Raw genomic sequence first — 17,356 nt, forward strand, 5'->3', positions numbered from 1 at the left:
TGATTATATAGTCAAAGGTGGTACTAGTCAAAGGTGGTACTAGAGACCCTCTAATCAGAGTCTGGCCAACAGAGTGGTCCGCCATGTTTAGTCAAATCCAACGAGAGAGAGGGCAGTACGAATATCTCAAAGAGAGAGTGAGATAATCGTACTGCCCTCTCTCTCGTTGGATTTGACTAAACCTAGCGGACCACTCTGTTGGCCAGACTCTGATTAGAGGGTCTTTAGTGGTACAGCGGTAGTAGGACAGAGACACAGTTTCTATATCTGTGTCTCTGTCCTACTACCGCTGTACCACAGTATCGCAGCGACCCTCGTGGCCAAGAGACGAACGATTTTTGGCTTAAAAATTCGACCTACCTCCACCATATGAGATGCAGGACCTGTATGTAAAGGCCTGTATCCACGATGCTAGAACTTGGTCCAAGTTGCAGCTATATTCCATAAGTCCCAGTCTACAATAGATGATTTAAGCCCTAAGCTTTAAGAAATTGGCCAATCACGGTCAAGTATGAGAAGAATGCGCGACTGTGATTAGTCAATTTCTTAAGGCTTAGGGCTTAAATCTCTATTGTAGACTGGGACTAAAAGCTGCAAATCGATTGGCTACACATTTCTCGAAACTAGAACTTGGATCAAGTTCTAGCATCGTGGACACAGGCCCTTAAAGCCAACGGCACACGATACTATTTTTCCTACTAGATTCCTTACGAGAGCCAATCAGGATTCGGCTTTGAGTCACCTGATCGAAAACTCTGCATCCTGATTGGCTCTCGTAAGCAATCCAGTAGGAAAAAATAGTACAGTGTGCCGTTGGCTTTATTGTTAGTACGGACAGATGTGGCTTTTCTCGTCTACCGTTGCCCGGTCGTTTTCTCCCCAGCGAGAAATGACTCGAGTCGTTCGATGTAGAAACGACGTCGAGTCGTTTTGGAAATGATTATCTCCGAGGCTGAATTCAGTAATAGCGTCCAGTACTGGCGGCAGTGCTGGCAGGAAACGGGAAGACACCCCGAATCGACATTGAACGGCGATAAAGCGATTGCTAATCATTTCCCCCGTAATCGCGTTCCTGCGGTGAATCACGCTTCCTCTCTGACCGCGGGCGTGGCGAGGTATCAGCCGGTCCGTCTATACGCGACTAATCTATGGACGAGCGGACAAACTCGTGGGCGGAAGGGTGGGGGGCGACAGGAGGCGTGACTCGAGATAGAGTTATCAAATCACGGCTGATCGCAGGGGACATTTGTCAGGGGAGCGCGAACAAACCTCAAACGGTAGCCTTGCTTGGCGCAGGGCCCCCCCTCGTCATCGTTCCAGCCACTCGTCTCCCGTCAGGATCTCCGATGGCAAGCGCGATGGAGACGTACGAGAGCGTTCTCCTGGTCAAGTCCGAGGTGTTCGTCTTCAAAATCCCGCCAAGGTCGACCAACAGGGGTTATCGGTAAGATAAGTCGGGGACGCCTCTCCGCGCGGCGCGACGTTCCGCGGGGCTGTTCAATATGTTATCGGCGACGGATCCGTTGCTTTCCCGTCGAGAGACGACCCCGTGCGCGAGTCGCTCGAGTAGAGCCTAGCGTAGAGCGGAACGGCGGTACGTTTTGTTGCCCCGCTTTCGCGACTCTCCCTCTCACGGTGCCCGATCTGTCACAGAGCAGCCGACTGGAACCTGCAGGAGCCCTCCTGGACCGGTCGCATGCGGCTGGTGTCGCAGGGCGACAGCATCACGATAAAGCTGGAGGACAAGATCACGGGCGAGCTGTTCGCCAAGTGCCCCATCGAGCAGTACCCTGGAATAGCGGTGGAACCGGTCACCGACTCGTCCCGCTACTTTGTCCTGAGGATCCAAGACGACAACGGACGCTCGGCGTTCATAGGTGTCGGCTTCTTAGACAGGTCTGACAGTTTTGATCTCAATGTCGCGCTACAGGATCACTTCAAGTGGCTGAAGAACCGAGAGCAGATCGAGAAGGAAAAAGAGAAGCCAAAGCAGGAGTTGGATCTCAGATTTAAGGAGGGCGAGACTATCAAGATTAACATGAAGATCACCGTAAGGACCTTTTCATTATACGCCTGTTTCTCAGTGATCGCATTGTCTGTTAAGGTCCAAAGAGTCGACATTTCTTTGGATTACGATGAAGAGAACATTCAGATAAATGATTAAATAACTAAAGACTCGATGTTAAGATCAACGGGTAACGTGGGCTTGTGAGCTGCGTCATTGAGGATGGAAAAATTAACAGAAATGTATGATTTGTAATTTATAATGGATTGTTAACTAAGTACTACGTAACGTCAATCATTAACAAAAACAGTATTTGATCCTTGAAGTCCATTTGTTGAGAAAAAAATATTGTTCTAAGATAAAACAATTGAAAGGAAAGTACGAATTTCGTTGTCGCCTGTCAATGGCTATCTCTCTCAATTTCGAATAATGTTTTTAGAAGCTTTCGTTTTCTATTGATTCAAGTAATTTTAAAATTCCTTCTAGAGCTGTGTGTGTGTATATGTGAGTGTAACACGAATTGATATGGAAAGTCAGACGTTTGAGCACCCGGACAAATTTTCTTCCTGTATCTTAAAGTAATATTTGTTGCTTAGAAAAAGGACGGCAGCGAGGTCGCGTCCAAGTCCAGACAACGTACCAACCCAGCCGTAGGTCTGCCGCCTCCCCCGGGTGGTGTCAAGATTGCTCCACCACCGGCAAAGACTCCTACTTCCTCGCCGGCGCACAAGCCACCACAAAGTCAAAATCAGGATGTTACGAGTTCAGAGTGGGGCGAATTTGCTAGTGCTTCTCAGTCAGCAGCGGCATCGGCGTCGGCATCGGCACCGGCACCCACAGTGGCCAATGCTAGTTGGGTGCAATTCTAACTTTTGAAATATATGTATATAATATTATACATAGATATTCCCTTCAGTATATACACATAGTGATCTTCAAACGGATGGTCAAGCTTTCGAAATGTATTCTACTCATTCTGAGAATCGTTAAAAATGGAGTTTTTGAGTAATGACTTGAAATTGATGCCATTGAACTACTAAAATTGCTGAAAACTTTCTTTTGACGTTAATGAACATCATCTGAGTGTTCCATTGTGTAAACAAATTGATAATTTCTTTGTATGTTGATGATTGATACAATGTTAACGTACAATATTAAAGTGGATTTGAACTTTTACAGATTCTAGAACTTTGTAACAAGGAGCAAGTATTTGTAAATCGCAAAGAAAATCTCCATGTCTATGCTAGTATTCTTCTCAGAATGGATAGAATATCTAAAGTTTGGCTATTTGTGTTGAAATCATTCTTGTATATTAAAGTAAATGAAATAATTGGTTATATACACACACACATATGACATGATAGACGTATTAAGCTAGAGATTTTAAGGTAACTATTGGAAGCATGTCTTTATGAATAATGGAAAGAGAGTCTGATGTATAGTCTCCAATACTATATAGCGTGCGATGAAAATTATAGCAACATTCGTGAGAGGGATGATATTTCGCCAGTGAAAAAGGATATCTGAAATAGGAAAATTTTTATACCAAACTTATGAAGTGGAAGAATAATTGAAATGAATCCAAGATTATACCGTTGATTAAAAATTAAATTCGTGCATTAAAAGATGCAGTATTATTATCTAAATGAAATAACTAGTAATAATTCAGTTTTTATGTTTTAAGAATATAATAGATAGTCTACAGAAAATTTTAAATCAAGCTACGTTTTGAATATATTAAATGTTTTAAAAATACGGAAACGCGGAGGAAAACATAAAATCTGTGCAGCTGTAAAAATGTGTTTTAATCCGACATATGTAATTGTATATCTTCGTTCTTTCTCGCAGACTTCTCTATACTACTGGACTGCTACCTTCGAATTGAAAAGTGAGGCAAGAGTTCTGCCGTGTCTTGTTAGGTAAATAAAGTAGTATGTGTGCATCGGTGTGTCGCTGACAGACTGGCAGCTCGAAGGTTTTTTTTTTTTAGTTTTTCCCTCTACGGGAACGCCGTGGACTACGCTGTCATTTGGCGTACTCTGTGTGGATTACACTTTCATACTATCTTCCTAATTCGTCGTAAGAATCCAAAAAATACTGCATACTTTTTCCAATCTTCTCTCCTTATGATTGATTCCACTGGTTCCTCTTCACCGTTGTCCATCTCTTCCTCTTTCGCCTTCCATAATGCCTGGCGCATGCCCAGACCACAGCTCGAAGGTAGCAGTCTAGTAGCATATAGAGGTCTGGTTTCTCTCCCAAGAGAACAATTTATATAAAAAATGTTTACTCTGCAGATTGATTTAAATTTATTTTTTGTCCTTCGATAAACTGCCCTCTTCTCGCGATTGTTGCACGATTCTCCAGCACTCTATATAATAGTATTGTACTTATAAATACCATTCAAAAACTCATCTTAATCGCTTTTGGACATTCAGTGTACTTGGAGATAACATAACATAATTTTTTGTATGTGTAAATGTCGATATATATCAGATGCATTTAGTGCCTTGTACAAACTAGTCCAACAAATTAGAAGCAAATTCGAGGCAGATCGCAATAGCTAATAATATGTGTTTAGTACTTACAGAGGCACAGTATTCATTCAATTCATGTTTTCTTTTCAACTTTTTCAAACATAAAATATTGTACTGATTTCAATTTGGTTATATATAAAAAGACATTATTCTTATGTAATATTTAGTTAGCTATTTCTCTTGATTTACTCAAACACATTAAGAATGAATGCATTTTTGTGAATTTTTCAATTTTCGTTAAATGTTTCGGTATTCATATAATTCGTTGCATGAGTCGAACACTGTATGGTTGCAAAGTACCGGTGAGTCGAATGCTGTCCTTTTATTAGATAATATCGTTTAATATATATTTTATGTATTCATTATTATATTAATACTATTAAGAAGCAAATATTAAACCCTAAAGAAGCATCGAGCTTTCTAACAGAAGGACTTCTGTTATTTTTTTTAATGAAACAATTTTTCTACAAATTGTGGTTTCTATTTCGGAATTTTGCAAGTTATTAACGTACCCACTAATTTGCAAAAATTGACCAATTAGATATACAAAGCAAATAATTTTCCTTCAATTCAAATCGACATTTCTATATATATCATAAATTTATAGCAAAAGTTTAATAGTGTGCAATTAATTTTTCCAATATTGTTTTTCCAGTAGTTTCTATTGCACAGATATGTTTTTGTTCATTATTCACGTAAGTGTACAACATATTACATATCCAATGTATAACGGTATAGTGTTTGGCCTCGACCGTTAGCTTGCAACATTTGTAAATATTACAAGGCCTATTGTAAAGATAAGGCCTAATTCCCTCGTACACTGAGTGTCCATAAAGTTATTTATTCAAATTTAACACACCTGAGTCAAGCTAAGTTTTCCATTGAAGAAATAGCAGCAATGTTGTCATAGTTTACTTTAAATACATTATTCTCTACTTCTTTGCTTTTCGTGCATATGTTAATTGATAAATTCATGCCGAGAATAAACTTAATCAAGCGAAGGATATTCGACGATGTTACGAAATAAATATTTTTAAATTTTTATAAGTTTCAAGATGTTTTTTAATCCCGATCGCGGAAACTAAGTCTCGAAATTTGTTAATTCTATAATAGAATAATTAAACTTTTCTGTTTAGCAAAAATAGATATTATAATTTTTCTAATGTTCGATTTAAGCTTCTCTCTTAAATTCGTGTAAGGGAAGTATTCGCAAACAATTATTTTATATCTACATATCTCATAAGCATTATGTAATAAGTTATTGGAAGAGGATATTATATTAGAAATGTTTAAACACACCTTTGAGGATTACATGTAAAAATTTCGACGTAACGAGAAACAACTGTCCCTCTTCGGTGAAAAGTAGAATCCTACTATATTACCTATGGCTCGTTATTTAGATAAATTGTACACAATGTTATTTACATTATCCCGTGCTAAATTTTAATGTAGAATAACCTTGTTAAACATATTGTTAGTGTGAATCTTGTTGAATGAGTGTTTAGATGCAATTTCATATTACATATATTTCTTTTTATTTATACGAGGGTGAGTCAAAAATTATCTGCACTTTTCGTTCTACAATTTATTTACACAAAAATAGGGGTTCAATGTGTACACCATTTTTCAACATAGTCTCCTCCCTTGGCAATGCACTTGGTCTAGCCGTCCACAAGCTTGCGTATTCCTTCCAAGAAGAAAGTTTTCGATTGGTCGCAAAGCCACTTTTGCACCGCTTCCTGCAGCCCAGATCTTGCTCCCTCCGACTTTCATCTGTTTGGGCCGCTCAAGGATGCTTTGCGAGGTCGCCAATTTTCTACAGACGTAGACGTGCAGGAAGCGGTGCAAAAGTGGCAATCGAAAACCTTCTTGGAAGGAATACGCAAGCTTGTGGACCGCTGGACTAAGTGCATTGCCAAGGGAGGAGACTATGTTGAAAAATGATGTATACATTGAACCCCTATTTTTGTGTAAATAAATTGTAGAACGAAAAGTGCAGATAATTTTTGACTCACCCTCGTAGAAACTGTCTCAAAAAGGTGCGAAGTGACAGCGGAGAATGTCATAAGTTGTATACAGATGTTAGCAGCGAATCAAAGAGTTATTAATATTTAATAACTCTTATTTAATTCTATATTAATATTTAATGTTAAACGTTAAAGAAGAACGAAACCTTTTATATCCATATATATATAAGAGAATTATTCTTCAAATAACAATTAAATATATGCATGTAATAAATGTTATTTTTAAGAATTAGAACGGTCGGCAAGATGTTAATGTTAATGGAAACTTTGTTGCAGAAATGAGTATTTAGGTGAGATTTATCAAATCATTGAATATTACAAACAAAATAATTATGAGTAAAAGATGTTAATCTATATGTTAGTAATATAATTTTAGATTCCTTTCAAAATTATCAACAATCTAAACAAATATTTGCAGCTCCAACGCAGAAGTAGAAGCAAATGCATACTTACGCGAACATTCCAAAGACTTTTCGTCGATAGAATTTTTTTTTCAGTAAAATAAAAATTTTCAGAATAAACAGTGGAGTAGAAACTCTATCATTTGTTATAGAAATTCTTTGTATGTCTAACTTCGCATCGTTCTGCCTCTAAAATTATAATTCTAATTTATAAAAGATTTTAAAAATAGAATTCTGCTGCTATTTCACGTCTTTCTTGAGACATTCTGTATGTTACAGCTAATCTTCAGCTCTAATCAGGTACTAATATATCACTTACAGCCACATAATCGTATTATAAAGTGATATACGCGGAAAGCAAATTAAAAGCGTATCACTTGTATCTATTCTAGTTTCGTGTATATGGTAATTGAAAGAAACTGTTACAATGTATTGTATTATATATATATATATATATATATGTGATAGCGCAACTGAAAGAGAACTGTAATTCTGGTATATATGCATATGACATTCCATATTTTTTATTTTCTGTAAACACGTTGATAAGATAAAAATAAATATTGGATGGAAGTTGAGAGTCTAAACTCAAAATTATGTTTGATAATAGCTTGGATCCGGTCTGAATAAAGTGGCGATGAAATTCTTGTACATTTCCTCATATATTTTTCTCCGGAGATATATAATAAACAGTTAGTGCATCCCAAGAATTATTGCGAGTTATCATGTTACAAATAACTTTGTAGGGAGATAAGTCGTTATGGCATGAGAAGTTATTCTATCACATGTACGAACGACTGATTCGTCAATAATGAATCGTCGTCATCAACAGCGTTTATTGCGCGCAACGTTAAGCCGCAAGCTGCGCATAGCCATAGCACGACTGAAATGTCGTTGGACTGGACGCTGAAGCTGTCCATTGACTAGAGTTGAATCCTCGTCACATTCCACGCTGGTCAACACAACAAAAAGGACACCGAGCACCTACAACAATGAACGATTGTATTTGCAACGATTTCCATCCGTTTACGGGAGGGAACAAGAAAGATTCCTGTCCTTTCATACAATCGATTAGATAAAAACTTATTTCAAGATATAAGAAAATGCTAGAAATTTGATTTATAACTGTTAGTATTCCATAGAAATTGCGAGCGTTTATGTGGTCCATTAGTTTACATACCAAGCCGACGATAATCAGCAACGTATACACGTGTATACTTGCAAGCGGCAGTGACTCGACCTCTTTTAATGCATCGGCAGCATCGGAAAGATCTGGTTTTAATTCCAGTGCGTGACGCAGGTGTACAGCTGCCTCTTGAAAGTGTCCATATGCCTGTAAAATAAAAATGAATCCAATATTGAACTTTACTGGCACATGAGACGGGAAACTAATAGTCAACCCAACTGGCTAATTATTTAATCAATTTATTACACAACGTTTCGTCCCTAGTTTTTGGGTCCTTTTCGAGTGATACTGCAAATCAACAATAACGACGTAGTTATGAAACATGTAGGTTAATAAATAAATAAAAGGATTTCGTTAAGTAGTTAAAAGTTCAGTAACGCACCCGAGTCAATTATCGTCGTCGAATAAGACAGAGTCGAGTTATTAAAGTTCCGTAACGCACCTGAGTTAATTATCGTCGTCGAATAAGACAAAGTCGAGTTATTGTTGATTTGCAGTATCACTCGAAAAGGACCCAAAAAATAGGGTCGAAACGTTGTGTGATAAATCGATTAAATAATTAGCCAGTTGGGTTGACTATTAGTTTCCCGTCTCATTTCTAATCATTACTGGTGACAATAAGCGAACTCTCCTTCGTCGTTTACTGACACATTTTTGGAAAATTAAATGAATAATTATTCATACTTTTGGAACGTGCCACTGTTCAAGAAAATTGCAGCGTCAGAGGAAAAAAAGTTGTTAAACTGCATTAAGTTTCGCACGATGGTTGAATGTAACAGAAACAGTAAACGATTACAATAGTAACTTGATTGAAGTTTAGTTTCTAAGAAAACAATTAAAAGAGCAAATGAATTACTATCAATTAACAAGTTATATCAATTTAATTATTATATAATCTCCATTTCATCTTTATTATAAGTGATTTATAAAATATTTTGCGGATGTTTCAAAGCATTATATTTTACACGGCTGTACTGCTACTATAAATTATTGTTTGTATACCTTGAATATTTGTCCAAGTGTAAGATATTGCTCCCACGCGTTGCGATCCGGAGGTTGCAACTCTAAGGATCGCCTGGCTAAGTACGTCGCGTCGTCCAAGTAATGTTGCACCAGCAATACTCTAGCCAAGTTCAAGAGCACTTCTGCGTTGTGCGGTGACACAGCGAGCGCTCTACGAAAGCACTCGATTGATCTTTGCGCATCACCTTTTATACGCCAGAAATTTCCTATCTGGTTATAAAGCTGGACAGATTTTGGTTTCTATAATTGGAAATTGAAGAGAAATTAGAAGAGTTGCGTTACGTAAAACCTTCATTGTAGTCATTCGATACATATAAAAATGTGCAAAAAGGTGGAAAAAAAGTCTAGTTTATCCAGAAGACATAAATATTGTGTGACTGTAAAAGAAATAGAGTTAAATAGAAACATTACGACATAAATCCAGCAAACGAGAGCGCCTTTAGGTCCAAGATGTAATCTAAAATGTAAATTCATATACCGTTTTCTACCTTGTCCTGCGCGCCGATTTCTTTTCGGACGTAACACAGTTTCATTTCGATGGAATCATTGTCGTCAGCAAATTCACATATTAAAATCGATAAGCGATTAATTTTTTAAATGCTATATTTAACGTTCAATACCCCTTCCCCGTACTGTAAAGAAAATTAATCGTTTGCCGATTTTAATACGTGATTTTGCCGACGACGATTCCATCTAAATAAAACTGCCTTGTGTCCGAAAAGAACCGGCGCGCAGGACAAGGTGGGAAACGGTATACAAAATCACATTTTACATTACAATTGTTAAGCTACCAACATCTTGCTTGGACCTAAAGGCGCTCACGGTCCCTTTTTGCGAAAGTGCTTAAAGCGAAGACTCAAGTGAAAACGAAAATGCTAGACTCTAATTTCGCAGCTTTGCGAGACATTTCTTCCAATTGGTTGGTAGGTTTCGAAATATGTACCTCCCGCTTCGCTTTCTTCAAGCGTCTCTCCAGCAGGTCAATGTCGACGTCGACACTCTTGCCGCCGTTCTTCTTGAACATGAGCGCCACATTGGGCTCCGGTACCAACGGATGCTTGTTCCGGTTCGCCACGCCGATCAGATTGTCATAGTAAGTGAAATTCACCGGCTTGCCGCAGTCCAATATTATGTTGTCGCATTGCTGGCCGGTGGCGCAGGTCACCTGCTCGCTCGACACTTGCGAGGTAAGTGGGTAGGACTCGCTGATATTTTGCGTGTCCTTCAACACGTACGACGAGAGTCGTCTGCCAAGGGGACCAAAGTTAGGGCTGTTTTAACACTGAATGAACAGCAAGCCACACACAAAACGCTAACTACAGAAAGAAAAAGAAAATTATGTCACATAAATGGCGTCACTTGTGTATACGGTGGTAACACAAGGAAAAGGAGAAACTATACGCATGCAGGTGGACTACAATGTAAGATACAAACTGAATTGCGGGAAGGTCAGGGGGTCAATTCTGTATCTTGCCCTAGAGTGAAGATGCTAAAAGTGAGTAGCTTCGTCTCTTTCCGACTGTCCCCTTCGAAAGAGACCAGGCCTGCTCGCTTTCAGCGCTTTCGCTGTGTCGTAAGACACAGAATTGACGCCCAAGAGATTCTGGCCAATTTAAATAATTGAAACAATACGGCTTACCAGAGGTCTTTTATTTCGCTCGCGAAAGTATCCGACGCACCTATGCTTTATATCGAATTGCAATGCGGCGTGCGGAGGGCAGGGAGAGACCGAGGGGGAGAAGAACCGAAGGGAGACAAGCTGTAACTTTCATAACCTAATAGCGCGATCCTGCGGCAGGATAGTTACACGGCCGGCCGGGGGCTCTCACCTCTCCTGGCTGGCGAAGCCCTTGCATTCCTGACAGTATATCTGCACCTTCTCGTGCTTCTCCGACGTCGCGGTCCTGCTCCAGGCCTGGCCGTTGCCGGTGACCACGCTGCCCGCGAGGATATCGAAGATCGGATCGTCCTCGATCGCGCTCACGAAGTCGGTCGTCTTCACGACCTTGTCGGCGGCGTTCAGCCGCCAGGACGTCCGCGAGTTCGTCAGCCGCACTTGCAGGATCAGCAGGCAGAGCGCGTACCTGCCCTCGGCCCATGTCAGTCGCATCCTTCCCGATGCCTGGCTCCTCCGCGCGCGTATCCAATTGTTTACAATCGCACGATCGCGAGCGAGAGGGAGGGGGTGGTGGCACCGACGCAGCGGCTAGGGAGGGAGGGTGGGGGAACGAGGGGAAGGGACGTGCCGCGCTCTCATTATTCCAGGTGCAACTGCGGGGGGTGGGGAAACAGCTGCGCGGATCAAGACTCCTCAAACCACTGAAACTCGGTGAAAAATCATCGTAGACTCAAAACTAAACGAGCATTTTAAAACTTGAAGTCTCAACTTTAAAACCCTGTCGACGATTTATTTAAATATGTTCATCTTCTTCGTTGTGCGCTTTAAAAAAGAATACCTTGTTTTGTTCCTTAAAATTACGTATACATTTGACACATTGCAGCTTGATAAAAAAATTTCTCTAAAAAAATTCGATACGAGTTCTACAATCGACAACATTTTACCTACCAAATGCTTTTTTAAAAATTATCCTGCGATTTTTTTCGTTTTGCGCTTTAAAAAAGAATACCTTGTTTTGTTCCTTAAAATTACGTATATGTATATTTGACACATTGCAGCTTGATAAAAAAATTTCTCTAAAAAAATTTGATACGAGTTCTATAATCGACAACATTTTACCTACCAAATGCTTTTTTTTAAATTATCCTACGATTTTTTTTGACAGAGTTACATGACTTTGAAGCGAACCATGTATTCTCTTGAAAAATGATATTTACCGCCGACATTTGCGTTACCCAATGTGCACTATGTGGAGGTTGCACTATGTGGAGTTGCCGGTCGGATTTTGCACATTGTGTGTGTGTGCGCGTTCAAAAAATGCAAAGTCATAATAAAATATATAGACAACCAAGTTAATCAAGAACAATCTACTATAAATTTTGTCGGCAAAAAGAGTACAAAAGATTATATCAGCTAGGGTTTGAACCTGGACCTCAATTCACTTTAGATGGGCGTCTCAACCATGTGTTGAAAAACACATTGCCAGTTACGGTCGATTATAAGCTTAATCATTGTTATCTATTGAGATCTAACTAAATCTATAATTAAATGCCCTAAGAGAACATAATTAGATTTCAATAGATAATAATATTGAATATTTAATAAAAGTGTCAGATCTCTAAAGATCTGATCATTTTAGAATTGGATATAATTAGATATTACATGATTGAGACATATGTATATAATGAGATATTTCCATTTTTTTCGGGTGTAGTCATGAATTTTAGCAACAAGACCGGTTGAAAGATAATAGCCAGTTGTAGATTAGATAAGTATTATATCTACAATAACAATCGATTTATTAAATAAAATGTTGCGTGATTTTACACGTATCTTTACTGATATAAAGGATTATTTTTCGTTATCTCGTTTGATATAAAATGATACAGTCATGTCTCTAAACCGCATCTTTCACTTTCCTCTCCCTAATAATCAATCATAATTATTCGATACGTTCTTGGATGCTTCACCTTAAGTTTATTAGATATTTCAGTAGTCCTCTCTCGTATTTCTGTATAATATATTATTGCCATTAGATTACATTGTTTAGTAAAAATCTTATTCGTCCCTCAAAGTTTCGAGGACATTTAAAAAATATTTATATAATATTTACAAAAAGTAGATAAAAATTCTTAAATACTGCCATTCCATACGGAAACAAAATGACAAATGCGTATTTGGCCGTATCACAATTAAAATAACGCTGTTAGGCGTTTGGGTTCTTAGACATTAGCTCCAAGTCAGAATCCATCATATCCTTTACGAGTTCCTGCAATAACACGCACAATTACATATGATATTTGGAGACATGTAGAGTGTTAAATTTTGAGAATTACTTTTTTGTAATGAACCCAGAAAATTACCTTAAATGTAACAGTCGGTTTCCATCCAAATTTGCTTCTTGCTTTCGACGAATCGCCTAGAAGTACATCCTGTCGAAAAACAGAAAGAAGATGAACAATCAAACGTAAACGTTAGAGTATAAAATTGATTAATGTAGTAAATTAATAGTCGACACAACTGGCAAATCCTAATTAATGAAATTTATTGCGAAAAACATTACCTCAGCCATGGTTTGAACCTGGACCTCCCTACTTCTTTCTAGGCAGGGCCTACACTATGCCTAGAATGTAGGGAGGTCCAGGTTCAAACCATGGCTGAGGTAATGTTTTTCGCAATAGATTTCTTTAATTAGGATTTGCCAGTTGTGTCCACTATTAATTTCCTACATTGGTTAATTATTTACTGGCAACAATAAGCCTTTATTCTTGTTATAAAATTTATCTTTTAATACTCTCTAGTCTATATATAATAATTTCTCACCACTTCGGTTGGCCGGAAGAATTTTGGATTTATGCGAACCAAAACTTGACCGCTTTGCGCGTCGTGCCCAGTTTCATTCACCCCCTCGCCTTGCCACTTGATCGTACGATTTACATATTGGAATGCTATTTCTACAAATTCCCTCACGCTGTGCATCTCTCCCGTTGCTATGACGTAATCGTCCGGCTGGGTTTGTTGGAGCATCAGCCACATTGCCTGCACATTACACGCGGCACAGATTGCATCGAGAAATTTAGAGTGTCCGATTCATTCATTCACGAGTGACGAACTTTATGTTCCAAGTCACGAAATGTTGCTTACTTCTACATAATCTTTTGCGTGGCCCCAATCTCGCTTCGCGTCCAAGTTTCCCAATTCGAGGACGTCCTGCAGACCCAGGTGTATCTTCGCTATAGATCTCGTCACCTTTCTCGTGACAAAAGTCTCGCCCCTCCGCGGGCTTTCGTGATTGAACAATATGCCGTTACACGCAAACATGTTGTACGCTTCTCTATAATTGACGACAATCCAGAAGCTGTATAACTTCGCACAAGCTAAAAAATTGAAAGGGAATGTATAAAACTATTTGACATACATGTAGTTAATACAAAAGTGCACAGCTCTCAATTACCATATGGGGAACGTGGATAAAATGGCGTTTTCTCATTTTGCGGAACTTCCATCACTTTGCCGTAGAGCTCCGACGTTGATGCGTGATAAAACTTTACGGATTTTTCCAATCCGCAAGTACGTATCGCGTCCAGTAGTCTTACCGTTCCTACGGCGTCTACTTCCGCGGTATATTCGCTCACTTCAAAGCTTACCTATCACAAAACAATAATATAATACACACTACACAGTTTTCAGTCTATTTAATATAAACAATACTAAGAATCTTTTCTTCGCCAGTGATTAGTTGGAACAAACGTAATGGGAAACATTATTCGACGTATCTTTTATTTAAGGAAATAACACAACGTTTCGACCGAGAATTCCGGTCCTTTTCAAGTGAAAGGCGTCTTAATTACATTCTAAAGTCAGTCAAGTGCCAACCAGTCGGAATCTGAAGACTACAAAATAATCGTGTGTCAAAGTAACAAGAGTTACAGAATATGAAAAAGTGAAAAGGGTACAAAAAGCTTACATGTTTGTCAAGAAACAAGGATTATATTTCACACAGGGTGTCCCTGAATGGTCTGTACAAACTTTTGGAATAAGTCCCAGGGACCTAAACAGGCAGAAATGTCCCATGAACATGGGGTCGGAAATGCTTGCTTCTGGAGTTACGACGTTTCGACGTACCCTACAATGGCTGAAGAAATTATCACGTCAAATCGCACAGGTATTACAAAGTTTATTTATTGAAAACCCTTGTTTATTCTATCTCGGTACCAGACGTAGCAACTCTTCGCCAGCGGATCGTGAACGGCTGCGACACCATCTGTAAAGGCTAATGTCCACGGTGCTAGAACTTGGTAACGCCTATGCGATTTGACGTGATAATTTCTCCAGCCATTGTGGGGAACTTTGAAACGTTGTAACTCCAGAAGCAAGCGTTTCCGACCCCATGTTCACGGGGACATTTCTGCTTGTTTAGGTCCCTGGAACTTATTCCGAAAGTTTGTACAGACCCATACAGCACCGAAAGATTGCAGAAACATTGCATACACCTTTCACTGCAACATTGTAACATTGCATGGAGCTTGCGAAATGTTTCAGCAACATTGTTGCAAGCTTGAAGCAACATTGAAATGTCCTCTCTCAGACGTATTACGATGTAACATTGCAGTAATGGCACGGTGCAATGTATTTGTAATATTGATTTCATTATACGTTATTTATATAAATATGCAGGATCTTTATGATTTTAATAGGTTGTTCGGAAAGTTCGTTTTAAATTTCCTATATATGTATTTATAATAGATAGGAAATTTGAAAAACAAACTTTCCGAACAACCTAATAAATAAAATTTGCTAATATAAAGACACCCAAGAGATATGTAAGAAAAAATTGCAACGTTTTTTCTTATCGCTCTTGGACGTCTATTATATTGTATATTCTCAAACTTCATCTATTAAAATCTGAAGTACCCTACCGATACCATGCAGTAATATCGGAAATTCCGAGACTATTAGGCTGCGTTTGGAATACACGAGAAATAATATAAATTTGAAAAATCTAAATAACATTATAATACGTTACAAATATATTTTGCAAACTTTATAATATTTCTACAAGGTTACTGAAACGTTGCTGGCAAAATATTACAATTGAATGTCTCTGGACCGTCTGTGCAATATTACATTGTAATTTGCAATGTTGCAATGTTTCTAAAATGTTTCTGAAAGCTTTGGTGCTGTATGGGGACCATTCAGGGACACCCAGCATAAATACTCTGTATACAATTAACACGTACCATGACATGACTCTGTGCGGCGAGATTATAAATCTCCGTCGGCTGTATCGCGCTGATGACCTTGATCAAACTACTCGAGTCCGTCATGTCGCCGTAATGCAGCTTCATTTTACCCTGCCGATGACATTTCGGGTCCTCGTAGAGATGCTGAATGCGCGCGGTATTGAACGAGCTGGCCCGCCTGATGATGCCATGCACATCATACCCTTTCTCCAGCAAGAACTCCGCCAGATAAGAGCCATCCTGCGATTACGACAAAAGACTCCAGTACAAACCTCCGTCGCCTCGAAGGAAATTCCAAATGCTTGTTACAAACGAAAGAAATGAATGTAATCGTAACGAATTCGTGTAACAATTAAGTGACATAACGTCTTGGAGATTTTAATCGAAATGCAACATTTCGATCTGAATACCATGCGTGCTGACGGGTCGAGCATTCTGTGGCAGCGTCGAGAAAGTTTAGCTGAAATTAAATCTTCCTACGGAAAGAAATATAAAGCGCTCACCTGGCCGGTGATACCTGTTAGCAGAGCAACACGTCTACCGTCGCCTGTTGCCATGTCGACTGTTCGCTTCGTAAATTTTATCGAGTTACTATCTAACGCCACGACAGAGCCATCAATGCCGATAACGTTTATCAATGGGGAAGATCAGAGTCACTGGCTCTCGCGATGTAGACATCTGTTGTCTTCCGTTCTTCCTTATTTCCCTTGGCGTCTCCTCAGTTGTCTCGGCTTTCCTCTTTGCTTTTAAATATAAATATAAATGTCCCTCGTACCGAGCTCGTTCGAGCTTCCTTATCGCATTCTACCGTTTGTGAGTAACTGCGAGAGACGAGAGACGACGCGAGGAAGGATGTGTCAAAGTAATGAAGAGCTCAGCATCGGATTTTTACGTGTCCTTTCCTCAACGGCCAAACACATTTCTCAATCCTGCCTAAACACACTAAACTGAAAACTTTGGGTTCCGAGCACCATCGGAGCTGCACTCGAGCTGCGAGCATCGTCGGAGGTGCACAGGGTGCACTCCAGCCCCATCTGTGGTGCACGACGGTACATACATACATACGCAAGCGTAAAGCGTAACCCGTGTCCATGTGCACCCGTGCTCGGCAGCGGCTCGGGTAAGTTCGGCTTGGCTTCGGGCATTAGAGAGAGAGAGGAGCGAATATTATTTTCTATCTCCTTTCTACCAAGGCAGCCACGGTAGTGATGCCGTAATTTGTTAAAAGAATCGATTTTGAGAATCGATTATTTTTTAGAGCTATGATTTTTATAATCGATTAATCGGGAAAAAAAGAATCGATTCCGATGAATCAA

General features: G+C 39.3%; 3 protein-coding genes across 3 annotated transcripts; 1 reads left to right on the top strand and 2 right to left on the bottom strand.

Moving 5' to 3' along the window:
* The first annotated feature begins 1,156 nt into the window (after nt 1–1,156).
* Nucleotides 1,157–5,584, top strand: LOC105557235 (NECAP-like protein CG9132). The gene is made up of 3 exons (XM_012004419.1): nt 1,157–1,444; nt 1,654–2,050; nt 2,602–5,584. The coding sequence occupies exons 1-3, from the start codon at nt 1,347–1,349 to the stop codon at nt 2,872–2,874; spliced, it is 768 nt and encodes a 255-aa protein (XP_011859809.1). The 5' UTR covers nt 1,157–1,346; the 3' UTR covers nt 2,875–5,584.
* A 2,029-nt stretch (nt 5,585–7,613) lies between these two features.
* On the bottom strand, nt 7,614–11,353 carry LOC105557236. Its single transcript, XM_012004420.1, has 5 exons — nt 11,009–11,353; nt 10,123–10,426; nt 9,159–9,419; nt 8,151–8,303; nt 7,614–7,954 (listed from the first exon to the last, which is right to left on the bottom strand). Exons 1-5 carry the CDS (start codon nt 11,287–11,289, stop codon nt 7,796–7,798), a joined length of 1,158 nt encoding a protein of 385 aa, XP_011859810.1. The 5' UTR covers nt 11,290–11,353; the 3' UTR covers nt 7,614–7,795.
* Nucleotides 11,354–12,579: 1,226 nt separating this feature from the next.
* Nucleotides 12,580–17,101, bottom strand: LOC105557237 (GDP-mannose 4,6 dehydratase). Its single transcript, XM_012004421.1, has 7 exons — nt 16,544–17,101; nt 16,038–16,280; nt 14,252–14,444; nt 13,942–14,174; nt 13,621–13,836; nt 13,161–13,229; nt 12,580–13,066 (listed from the first exon to the last, which is right to left on the bottom strand). Exons 1-7 carry the CDS (start codon nt 16,595–16,597, stop codon nt 13,004–13,006), a joined length of 1,071 nt encoding a protein of 356 aa, XP_011859811.1. The 5' UTR covers nt 16,598–17,101; the 3' UTR covers nt 12,580–13,003.
* Nucleotides 17,102–17,356: the final 255 nt, after the last annotated feature.

The sequence above is a fragment of the Vollenhovia emeryi genome, unplaced genomic scaffold (genome assembly GCF_000949405.1).
Source record: "Vollenhovia emeryi isolate VEMERY1.0 unplaced genomic scaffold, V.emery_V1.0 DF939555.1, whole genome shotgun sequence".
NCBI lineage: Eukaryota > Metazoa > Arthropoda > Insecta > Hymenoptera > Formicidae > Vollenhovia > Vollenhovia emeryi.